The sequence below is a fragment of the Poecilia reticulata genome, chromosome 5 (assembly GCF_904066995.2).
Source record: "Poecilia reticulata chromosome 5, P_reticulata-male-v2, whole genome shotgun sequence".
NCBI classification, from domain to species: domain Eukaryota; kingdom Metazoa; phylum Chordata; class Actinopteri; order Cyprinodontiformes; family Poeciliidae; genus Poecilia; species Poecilia reticulata.
The window spans coordinates 7,311,786-7,324,558 of NC_088834.1; the positions used below are offsets into that span (position 1 = coordinate 7,311,786).

The 12,773-nt window shown below is 39.9% G+C and overlaps 1 protein-coding gene across 1 annotated transcript in view; it reads right to left on the minus strand.

Moving 5' to 3' along the window:
- igsf21a (immunoglobin superfamily, member 21a) overlaps positions 1-12,773 on the minus strand; it is a 192,729-nt gene that overhangs the window by 12,689 nt on the left and 167,267 nt on the right. Inside the window, exons 6-7 of the mRNA XM_008409119.3 lie at positions 11,135-11,615; positions 1,198-1,283 (exon numbers count right to left, since the gene is read on the minus strand). Of these exons, the coding sequence (XP_008407341.1) occupies positions 1,198-1,283; positions 11,135-11,615 (567 nt within the window). The remainder of the gene's footprint in view (positions 1-1,197; positions 1,284-11,134; positions 11,616-12,773) is intronic.

Sequence of the window (12,773 nt, forward strand, 5' to 3'; positions counted from 1 at the left end):
GGGTGATTTGATTAAATTCTGCTTCAAATACTTCAATTTTGAATTACTAACACACAGCATATTGGCATACCTTTTTTTTTCTTCTTCCTGCCCATATGAACAGCCATTATATAAACTGTATATACATTAACGTTATAGAGCAGCAACATATCTGCAAATAAAACAGTAACTTAAAATACAATTGAAGTGTATGTAAACATAATCTTTGTGGAAAGTGATATAATTTTTTTAATCATCATTTTAAGCATATTTGAACAATATTGCCATTCTGGCCCAAACTCCTCACCAACTGGTGGAGGCAATGCACACCAACCCAACAATAACCTCAAAAAGATGATGACAACTTTACATCAGTGTTTTATGCAACACCAAGCTGATGTAGCGTGCTGCACCAATCAGGCTGTCGCAAGGACAGGCAGCCTCACCGGCCATTCTCTGTGGAAATGCAGCAGGCAGTACACACACGTAGCTATGAAATCTCAAACATTCCTGAACACACGGTTCTCAAAAGTGTTGCTCTTCATGGCGAATCCACAGGCTGGTGGATCTGGTAAGCGATGAATGATAGTGAAAGCAACTGTTTTCCTCCATTCTTGGTTAACCCAATACACAAGACACAACATCAGCGACGATGACAAAATTTGAACACTTTTCCACTTTTGTGTGCATCATCGCTTTTACGCATGTGTAAATTTCGGCATTTGCTTGGCTGGAGAAGGGCGAGCGACCGTCGCCCCATAGCGCATGTTCCAAAGAGAATGAATGGAGAGGGAGCGACGTCGCATCCTGTGTATCAAACCCATTAGACTATTAAAATGGAAGAGAATAACTGAAACCCTTTTTTTCCATCCAAGTCTTTCAGACTGCTTGTTATTTATTACACGTCTCACTGTCTGAGGGGCTCAGAAAGATTTAAGGCACTTCTGTTTGGCTTCAGAGATGATGCAAACAGTTTGATATAAATACAATGTTTGTCTCCATAATCAAGAATACTGAAATGATCAAATTAAAATTTGAAACCCAATTTTGTAAAAGTGAATATTTTATGAGCATACATAAACATCCGAATGAAAAACCATGTCTATGCTCAGATTTTTGACTCCCAAATCTGAAATCTCAATAGACCTTTCTCTGAATGTGCAAAAACACTTGCCTACACTAAATCCATACATTTCTGTAAAACCCCTGGAAACCTACCTGGAATCCTTGTACAGAGATGCGCACTGTGTCCCCAACCTTTGCCCTAGTGGGGGTCATGAAGAGTTTAGGACCCTTAGGAGAAGCTGAAAGGAAAAAAGGAGACACACACAAGACAAAGGTTATTGTACTGAGCATGGAGGACAAATCCTGCTGGACACCTGTTTTGACGTAGAGGGAGAGCGACAAATACAATTTCCTGTCAATTAAGGTCACAGAGCGAGAAGCCAGGGACCTGCAGGTTCTTTCATCCAAAGGACTATGCTGGATTTATTCCCTTTTGGAAAGAAAGGGAACTAAATTGGGTAGATACTCATTACTGGAAAAGAATGAGAGTGCAATGGGTGGAGTATGGAGGCAGTGAGATAAGAGGCACTCAGAGAGTTAATTCCCTTGTCTTGGTGTGGACAGCGGACCGCGCAAGGCTTTCATTGCCACCTCCTAAAACAATAGGATGCAGCAGAAAAAGGAACAAACAGATTCCAGTATTATATTAATAAGTATGAGGGGATTTACTGCTTATGCAAAAGGTTTTGAGGTTGGCTGTATGATTCCCATTAAGTTTTAAAATAGAAATTTGACTTTAGAGCCTCTAAATTGCATGCTATGTGGCATCAGGCTATAAATACGTACTGCATGATTTATAATGATTAAGAATCCCCCTAAAGATACCTACGTCACATGCACTCTGGTTCCAGTATGTTAAATCAGTGAACCAAGGGACACAAGTAATAAGAACCAAACTAAGGACATCTAACCAGCAATGCCTGGAAGCCTACATCTGGAGTTCTGCAGTCAAGCTGCTGCAACACTGTTTCCTATCTTGCCATGTAGTCTGGCATACTAAAGACGTGTTCTGAAGGTGTAGATGTGAAGAAAAAAAGGAATATTTGCAGCAGTGGCACACATGGGATGCATGGCATATGAGAGCTGCATCGCTGGTTGATGAATAAAAATGCACAAGATAACAAAAATGTTCTGTTATTCTTGTAATAATCACAGATAATTTATCAATGATTCTGGTCAGTAATTTACATGCACTCATCATGGGTATGGATATCATGATAATTTGGCCTTTTATTTTAACCATTCTTTTTTTTTTTGGGGGGGGGGGGGTGTGGAAAGATAATTTAACATTCCACTTTAAAGTTGTATGTTGAAACCCAATTTGTTGAGTGAACAAGTGGAGTTTCTGTTATCAGCACATGTAGGTTCAAACATAATGTGCATAAACCTCCACTTAAATTTGGTTAATTTTTACCTAGGAAATTTCAGAAAAAATACAAAAAAACAAAATGCTATTTCTCACCAACAACAAGATCCTGGTGTAATCTTAACTGGATATTTGATCAGTGGAGTTCATTGAAACTGGTTGGTTTCCATCACACTGGTCTTAGACATTCATTCATTCCTGGTTCGTATGAGTCTCTCCAAGTTTTGGAACACTTAAAAATATATATGAAAAAAATATATTCTCTTCATTTCAATAGATATGGAAAAATGTCTATTTTAGATATAAAAATATTTGTTTTTTTCATACCTACTGAAAAAAACATAGATATGAATAAAAACCTACAACACATTTACTTCCAGCTGTTGTAGAATTTATGTAAAAAAATAAGCAAAAACAAACAATATGGCAATTCAATCACAGACATCATGTGGTTACTGTGACTTAGCTTATTATTCCATATCTTGCCAAAGATGAATGGGATTTCACAAGCTAAAATTGCCGTGGCGGTGGGAAGCACTATCTTTCCTCCTCCTACACACTAACAGAAAGGTATTTTTAAATACTGGTGTCATGCAGTCACAGAGCTTGCAAGGCATATGGCCGGTAGATGATGGCCAATTTCTGGGATTTGCTCCAGCAGTGACAGTTGGTATCCTACGTCACTGACTTTGATTACGGCAGCATGAGTATGATGGACAGAGTCTCTCTCGGGTGAGGACACCACAAGGGAAATGAGCCACGGTCCAATGACACCACCTCCTAAGGCTCAAATTCCTCCCCTTACAAACGAGAACTGTTTTCACTTCAGGAGAGGTCGAAGAACAAACATGCCTCCCGGAAAAACAACTGTGCACCCTGGATCAGGTGTGCTGTGGCGCCAAGGCAGAACATCAACAGGTCTGCCCAGCTGTACAACAGACTTAGGGAAACCTGTCGTGTTAGCTGGGTGACTGGATCTGTTGAGAAAGAGGAGCCAGGGAGGTGCGCAAAGAAATTTAAAAGGCCAGGCCAACTGTTGGATAACTCATTAAATCAAGTTCAACGTTATTTCAGTGGCAGACTCAACAAATGTGCCATTCTTAGAATCCCAGCAGGAATATAAAGCATACTGGTGAACGTAAAGATAATCTGTATAACAACCTAAATTTAAATCTTCAAAGTGAACTTAGCAAACATTTAAATTCAGCAGATAAGTGCACTGTCTTTCATGCACTAACAGATACACATGCACACACACACACAAAGACTGAACATCTGCTGTTTGACTTTCTGGCAAAGCTTAGACTGAGGTGTGAAGGTGGCTGATCTCCTTTTGCCACTGCTCAGAGTCGGAAAACTGGATTCATTCACATCTCTGTTGATAATGAATAATAAACACCCTCACTCTCTTCAATCCAAAAACAAAGTGTTTTTTTTTGTTGTTGTTTTTTTTAATTATCAAGCTTCAATGTTCATGAATGTGTAGGTTTTCTTTACAGATTACCAAAACCGACCACCTGCTCTAGTAACATTTGCATGCAGGGCAGAGAGTGGTTCATGAATATGCATGGAACATGACATAACATTGGTCAAGTGTCAGCCTGTCACTCAGTCTCCTAAGGCAATATTAAATCTCTGAAAGAGTTATTACTTATAAGCTCTGCAAAGATCTCACATTCATTTCCTGACCACTCTTACACACACCTGAGGGAAACAACAGGGTGTGTGTTTCGGTCAATTATCCTTTTAGAGCACTGAAATACAAATTAATGGGACATGGTGGCAAAACTAATCCTAATGCGACTAATTCCACATACAGTAATAATGATTGTTACCAAATATTAAAACTAGTCAAAAAATTATCCAGTTTGTCTTTAATCAAGACAAATGAACGTGATTAAAAATGTTACTGCCTCTGAAAAAAGGAAAGAAAACATCTTAGTTTCAAGATGGATCAAGTCCAAAGCAGGTTGGCTAACAATTTGAATTTTAAGTGAGCTCTAATTAGAATCAACAAATGCACCTTTTTGTGTTTTCTCCTCTTTAGATGTTAGGAATAAAAGAGGAATGCCAAGTGATTCTGCTTCCAGCTCTTCAAAAGATCAAAGGTAGTAGCACATTAATTACCTCAGTTGGAAAAGACGCTTTTCAAAATATTAGCACCTTTGACATTTGGTAATAATTTCACAAAACTCATTCATTGTGTCATCCTGTTTTATCAGAATCATGTGAAAAAGGCAGAAAGCAGTTATAATCTACACTGCCATATTTCATCTCGAGTTGACAGCTGATTTCATTGTACCTTCAAATAATGCAGTTATCTCTCTCTTGCATGGGCAGCAGAATACTCTATTACTTTGATATATGCAGACAGTACCTAGCAAGTTTTAGGACAATTTTTATGGAATGTGATATTTCAAATTGATGATGGCAATCTATCCATGAAATAGTTTCAACACTTTTTGTTGTAGTTCTGATGTTCTAAAAACAGGATGAGGGCAGAAACTACAGCATGTTTATGCTAGTAAGACGCTGTTTCTACAATGAGAGAATCTCCCCATTTTATTTTTGTTTATCTTTTTAATGGAAATTTGGTCATATTTTTAACTAATTTTAGTAATAAAAGAATAGGAAGAGCAGTGTGGTTTTCGTCCTGGTCGTGGAACACTGGACCAGCTCTACATCCTCAGCAGGGTCCTGGAGGGTGCATGGGAGTCCGCCCAACCAGTCTACATGTGTTTTGTGGACTTGGAGAAGGCGTTGGACCGTGTCCCTCGGGCCCTTTGATACGGGCTGTCAGGTCCCTGTATGACCGGTGTCAGATTCTGGTCCGCATTGCCAGCAGTAAGTCGGGCTGGTTTCCGGTGAGAGTTGGACTCCGCCAAGGCTGCCCATTGTCACCGATTCTGTTCATTACTTTTATGGACAGAATTTCTAGGCGCAGTCGAGGTGTTGAGGGGATCCGTTTTGGTGCCTTAGGATTGCATCTCTGCTTTTTGCGGATGATGTGGTCCTGTTGGCTTCATCAGATCGTGATCTGCAGCTCTCACTGGAGCGGTTTGTGGCTGAGTGTGAAGCGGCCGGGATGAGGCTCAGTGCCTCCAAATCCGGGGCCATGGTCTTGAGCCGGAAAAGGGCAGAGTGCCTTCTCCGGGTCAGGGGGTTCGTCCTGCCTCAAGTGGAGTAAGTATCTAGGGATCTTGTTCACGAATGAGGGAAGAAGGGAACGGGAGATCGACAGGCGGATTGGGGCAGCGTCTGCCGTGAAGCAGGCGCTGTACCGGTCCGTCGTGGTGAAGAGAGAGCTGAGCCAAAAAGCGAAGCCGTCTATGGTCATGAGCTTATGGTCATGACCGAAAGAACGAGATCACAGATACAAGCGGCCAAAATGGGTTTCTTCCGCAGGGTGGCTGGGCTCTCCCTTAAAGATAGGGTGAGAAGCTCGGTCATCCGGGAGGGACTCAGAGTAGAGCTGCTGCTCCTCCACGTCGAGAGGAGCCAGTTGAGGCTCGGGCATCTGGTAAGGATGCCTCCTGGACGCCTCCCTGGTGAGGTGTTCCGGGCACGTCCCACCGGGAGGAGGCCTCGGGGAAGACCCAGGACACGCTGGAGGGACTATGTCTCTCGGCTGGCCTGGGAACGCCTTGAAGTTCCCCCAGAGGAGCTGGAAGAAGTGGATGGATGGATGGATGGATGGATGGATGGATGGATGGATGGATGGATGGATGGATGGATGGATGGATGGATGGATGGATGGATGGGCTTCTGCTTTAGGGAAAAGACTAAAAAAAGCTCCACCTAATCCGTCTCTCGTTATTTGATTTTAACACAGCTCTTTTTCTGACATCAACCCTTTTTGATTGCCACACTTAGATTTGTTTTCTTATAACAGGCAGCATGGACATTTTTATGGTTGTTTGTGTCTTTATCCAATCTGCTCACTCAGCAAGTGCTTGAGACAGATGGTACCCTCTCTAGTTGTAAGTGTAAAACAAATAAAATTAGGAATAAATTGTTTTTATTAATATTAATAACAAATATTATTAATGAATACCTGCAGTCACAGTTGTTGGCACTATTGCTATTAATATAGTACAACCCTCTTTGCCAACAGAATAGCACTTTGAATGGTAAATTACATTTAATTAGATTATATTAAAGTCACTTTTTCAGAACTAATTTTTAACTGGAATATGATTTTTGTGACTAATCAACACAAATGTTTCAGAAAATTAGCAGAGCTCCATGTCAAGTCTGTTATTTACGTGTGATTTTGTAAGAATGTTTTGGAAAAATGTTTTCAAAACATGTATGACAGATGACTACAGCACTATTCGACTAAATACGTATTTTACCAACATACTTTAACAGTGATACAAAATTATAACCTAAAGGTGATGTTAAGAAAAATACTCACACAATTAAAAGGCACAGCAGAAAAGACTGTGTGCATTTCTTATTAATTGAGACCTAGTAAATTAAATCTTATTCCTCACGTACAAGAACAAGTTTCTGGCAACATAATCTAAAAACTTGACATCTTTGAAGAGAAATAAATGAGAAAAATAGTCCTGGTGGGTAATGACTGAAATTGGAACACTACAATCTCTTCTAATCACAAGTGAATTTTGGCAATTCTTTGACTGTGACAAATTGCTACTTTTAGAACAGGTTGTCAATCGATTGCACAGCTTTGTTTAGACTTTCCACTTCCTTTCTCATCCTCTGTTCCTAACATGACTCTGCTTTCACTAGATTTAGGTATTTGTTTGGACCTACTCTGTGACTGTCCAACTGACTTTTAGGACAAAACATTGTCCAACCCTGTAATGCTCCCCAAAAGTAATGTCTCTGCCCTGATACAAGGACATCCTTCTTAGCTTCCAATTAGTCAGTGTCACTAAAAAGCAGGAGAAGCATCAGTGAGCTGCATATGTGCAGGGTAGTGTTTGTCTTGGGATAGAATTAGTTTACACTCAAATGTCAGAAGAGGCTTCATGTGAGTATAACCGACTTACATTTATGTGAGAAAACACGGCTGTGCATTGTGTGTTTGTATGACTTTTCCATAGTAGGGTGGATTTTAAGCAGATTTTGTTACACTTTGTCATCAAATGAAAATCCATATCTCTGCACTGATAAAGTTGTTGCTTTGGAGCTTTCTGCCTGATGAGTTATTTTTAGCATCATGGTCTGCATAGTAAAGTAACTTTCCAGCAGTAACAGCAAGTGTCACAAGGAAGCTTTGGATTTGCTAAAGGAAAATAAGAAATGTTAAAATGTGTTGAGCAGCCGTAGTTTTCCAAAATCTGTTTGCAGTCTAAGTTTAGTCTGCATTTAAGATATGAAAGAATTATCTTTTATTTCTTCTATTTTTCTGTGTAAAAATTGAGACATACAATGCAAGATTTCTCAGATAACAAAAGATAATGTTATTTTATCAAGAACTATATGCTTATAAAACTAATCATATAAAAAGACATCAACACTCAAAATGCTTTTAAAGTCATCATCAGTTAAGAATGCTAACACTGCAGTCATATTTTTTATTTTCTCATCCCATTTTATAATATAAATAATATTGAAAGAGATTATATATACAGGCATGTAGGTAATAGTGAATTTGAGCTCCTCTCAGTTTATAACTGTTGTAATTCATCATGGCATGGAAAGTTTTCTCAGAGATTTTGATTCATGCTGACCTGACAGCTTAATACACTTGTGACAGATTTGTCGGCTGCTCATCCTCAGTTTGAATCTCCCATCCTGTTGTATCACAAATATGCTCTGATGGATGAAAATCTGCAAACTGATGAGGCCACTTAAGTACAGTGAACTCAATGCTGTGTTCAAGAAGCCAACGACTTTAAGACATGGTCCAATATCCCACTGAAGTTGCTACAAGATGGTCCGCTGTTGTCATAAAATGATGGACATGGTCAGCTGCAATACTCAGGCTGGTTGTGCTCAATTACACAATGCTTAATAATTAGAAAGTGTATCAAAGCTGATTCAAAGAATGATAAATACTGCAGTTGAGACTCATTGGACCAGACAAAAATTTTCAATATGATATTGTCCACTTTTGGCAAGCCTGTAGGAATTGAAGCTCAACTTGACAGGCATGGCATCTGGTGTGGCCTTGTGTTTTGGTAGCCTGTTTTCATCCAGACTTATTGGGCATTCAGAGTTTGTATTCTGCATAATCAGTTGTGATGAGTTGTTATTTGAGCTAGAGTTGCCTTTGTATTATCTCAAACCAGTCTTCACCTTTTCCTGTGACCTCTGACACTGACAGGACAATTTTGTCCACACAAACCACACAGACTGACGCTTACTGGAAATTTTACCATATGCACTGAATTGGATCCATGTGACTGTCTGATTCACTGTTTGGGGTCAGTGCAGCCTATATGAGTACAGCTTGTAGAAACAAGCAACAGATGCAAACAGCTTTCAGCCAAAAACATAAATATGTGACTCTGCCTGCGGTATCAGACTTATTTCATAATGACTAGCTATGTGTAGCTACATCACATACAAAATATGGACAACTGGACACATTTGATCCATATTGTTAATATATATGCTGGAAAAATAATTAAATAAAGCTTCAATCTAAGTATTCAATAAATTGTGTTAAAATACTAAATCACAAAACACAGTGAACAAGTGAATATTCAAAACACAACCAGGGATGATTACAGCCAGATCAGGTTTAATCATATTCTTATGTCTCTGGAAATTGAATTTGTGAGAAAACTGAAGCATAAGACAGAAACACACAAAGATGCAAAGAGAATGAAAGAACCCACGTAAGGCTATTCCAGCTAAGACGTTCCAGTTTTTAACTATGGCTGGGGCTGGAGCCAGTTAAGAACTGGCTGTAAAATAACTGGTTTGCTTTTCAGCACAAAAGAGCCACATCAGTGCCCAGTTCTGTCATTATAAAGGTCTCATTTATTTATTGTACAATCCTTCCTGAGTTTTTTGTTTATTTGTGAAGTATTGTAGTGGAGATAATTTAGAAACACAGATAAGCTTTTTATCCCAATAGCCCTGCAAATAGATGCCCTGAGTTCAACGCCTTGGTTTATTACTGCACTTTTAGTGAAAACCTTTACAATCCTGATTTGCTCAACTGGAGAAATGAACCAGCAGCAGGAATTGCACACATTTTAGAGTAGAATTTATTAACACCATTTGTTGGTAGTGAAAGACCAAACACTTAACCAGACAGAAGTCAATGAGCTGTGAGCATAGCTGTAAACAGCACATTGACCTGTCTAAACTCCTTGACATGTGATTTCAAAATCAACCATATAAAGAAAATTAATGTTCAGTTATGTGATGATATCAATCGAACAATGTATCGCTTTTGATTGGCTGTTGTTCTCCTAGTTCCTGACAAAGTGGTTCTTTCCTTTGGCCCAGTAGCAAACTGGTGCTGGGATAAATCTGGTTTTCGGTGCTGGTGGAAACATAAAGAACTGTTGCTGTGTAAGCTTTAGTAGCTGTTAGGCACTGGTGCTGATTTGATGGAAAAGGCCCCACACTGTCTGTGAGTAGCAAGGGCGAATACTTTCTGGATATCTGTTAGAAAGATTTATACATGAAGAATAAAAAATGTATGTTTTTGTCATGTGAGATTTTTAACCACCATTATCTAATTAGGTTAAGAACTTTACAGAAAAATAATGAGTTTCCACAGATTTATGCATGGTTTCTCAGTAGCAAAACAAGAAGCAACTTTTAATTAGATGGAAGCTGGTGAGAGGAGATAAAATACATTGAGAAACAACACAGCCGTAGACATGGAGCAACCAAGGTCTCCTCATTCAGACTTTTCCTTACTTCAACCATTCCTTGCATCGTGTGAAAGATATTGTCTCTGTGTATAGTGTGAGGACTGTATGGCTCATTTCCAGAAGGACTATGCCAAAGGATAGCCTTTGAAGTCTTAATTGGGTATGCTGGAAGCGATCGTTGTGTTTAGATAAAATAAGATGGGTGTATGCGTCTCTCATGGATCACTACGAAGACTGTATCCCTAACACACACACACCCAAAGCACACAGACAGACTGACAGAGAGAGAGAGACCCGTAAAGTTTACTTGAACTTCTCCTAAAGTATAATTCCTGTCTTGTTAAAGTATGAGTCACAATTTATTTGGTTGGAGTAGATTGCAATCTTAGTTCCCACTTTTTTTCTCCCTTAACTAAAACTATGAAATTTAGTGGCACGTCGGCAGACTGAGGAGCTTACAGGAGATGTTCACTGGAGTTTGATGAAGTGCAGCATCTCTGAAACTCTCTTTCCAATTATATAACATTGGTCAGAGTGTCTAAATTCTCATTCAACTTCTCTAATTCAGCCTGACTTTTTCAATAACGGTGCGAGGTTAACTCAATCTAGCAACAGACAGCTCGATGAATTGCCCTGTCACTCACTTGGAGTTGTGCATTTGCCGCTAAACTCGGAATCTGCTCAGCTGGAACACAATTAAGCAGCATCAAATGAAAATCAGTGTTGTTCTGTGCGCATTTGCAAGGAGACACAAGGAGGTCCAGTCGGTTTCCGACTGTGACACAAAGACAGCATGACATTAAGAACGGAGAAATGAGAAAGGGGTTTCAGTGTTTGAAAAAGAGTAGAGGACAGACAAGAAAAGCATGATAGAAAATTAAAACCAGCATGCAACACAGATCAACATTTAACTCACCCAGAGTGATCTCTGTCTGCATGGGCATGGATAATGCTGGGTGCTTAACTTCACAGCTGAAGAGGGCATCGTTATCCAGCTGAGGGTTGAGGGTCCAGGTAAGTCGAGCCTGTACCACAACAGAGCCGTCGCTCTGAGGGATCTGAGTGTGACTAAAGTAGTACAGAGGGTCCGTGCTGTGTACCCAGCGGGGGAACTCTCGGCTCACCACTGTCTCTGGAATGACCTCTGTTGCAGGGCTGGGTTCATAGGCCTGCTGGCCCTGCGTGTGCACACGCTGAGGGCTCTCTGTGTACAGACGGGCCGACCGGCCTTCCGGATCGAGAAGAGAGAGGGAACGCTGCAGTTTGGTCTCATCAAGGTCCCTGCTGATGAGTGGCCTGGCTCCTCTCCATCCTGCTGAGCCGGCTGCTCGCTCGCTGGTGGAGGGCTCAGTGTAGGAAATTACCTCTATCAGCTCGCCATCACGCTTAAAGTACACCTGATGAGAGTATTGAAAAATGGGATATTGAGGGGATGACAAGAAAAAAGACATATTTTAAATAGGATTGTGCATAACTGAAACAATGCATTTGATAATAATACACTGTTCACGCACTTCCCAAAACATATTTTTAAAAAGTTGCTTGCAACTTCTACAAACTTTTCTCCAAAGCCAAAATGTGTTTAGCTTTTCCTTTTATGTCCTGAGATGCCCAAAGCATCCTGGTTACTTTCAGACCCAACAGTGGAGCTCTGATGCGTCCCATTTTATTTTGACATCTGTAACATGTTTGCATAACTTGTCAGTAGTCTGTTTTTGCCTAATTGAATCCACTGGACATAATTAAGAGAGCACACACCTGCTTATGAAAAGCTCTCACGGTTAGCAGCGTATGTCTGTGTAAACAAAGCCATGCAGTTCAGATAATTGTCTTGTTCGTCTGCAAGAGGAGACCATGTCAAGGCCCAGATAGAGAGAATCATTTCGGCAGCTAATAACTGTGGTGAATATTTCGCCTTCACGGTTCTACTGAATAACCAGAATTTGACTGTATTAGTCAGATGGAGAACTAACAATCTAGAGGTACAGAAAGACATTCTGAAAACTCAAACAAGTTGTTTAAAATTAAGAGTCCCGTAATCTTTCTTAATCTGGAGACCTTCAAGAAACAAAATGTTACTCAGATGTTTTCAATCACAAATTAATTGAAGATTTTCAGGGTCTAAGTATTTCCATAGAAATAAAAAATTATATCAAAAGAAACACCACACATCATTAAGTACCTTTGGGAAATTTGTATAAAAAGTCTTTTCTTTTGCTCCTATGGCACAAAAAAGACTAAATATCTAAATTCATGAGTGTCAGGATGGGGTGGTAGGTGATGGTGAGGAGAGACGCTGAGACCCAGATAAGATGAGGAATATGATGATTTTAATGAATAATAAAGCTCAAACAGTCCAGGAACAGGCAGCACAGCAGAGAGTAGCACACAGCTAATACCGGTAGCAACTGATAACTAGAGACTGAAAACAAGAGCTAAGCTAACCAGGACTTATCAGTTCTACTGGAGAGCAACAATTGACATTCAACGTATGTAGGACAGCAATAGACAAGGATCCAACGAAGAACACAGACAACAGGTGAGACTAAATACAC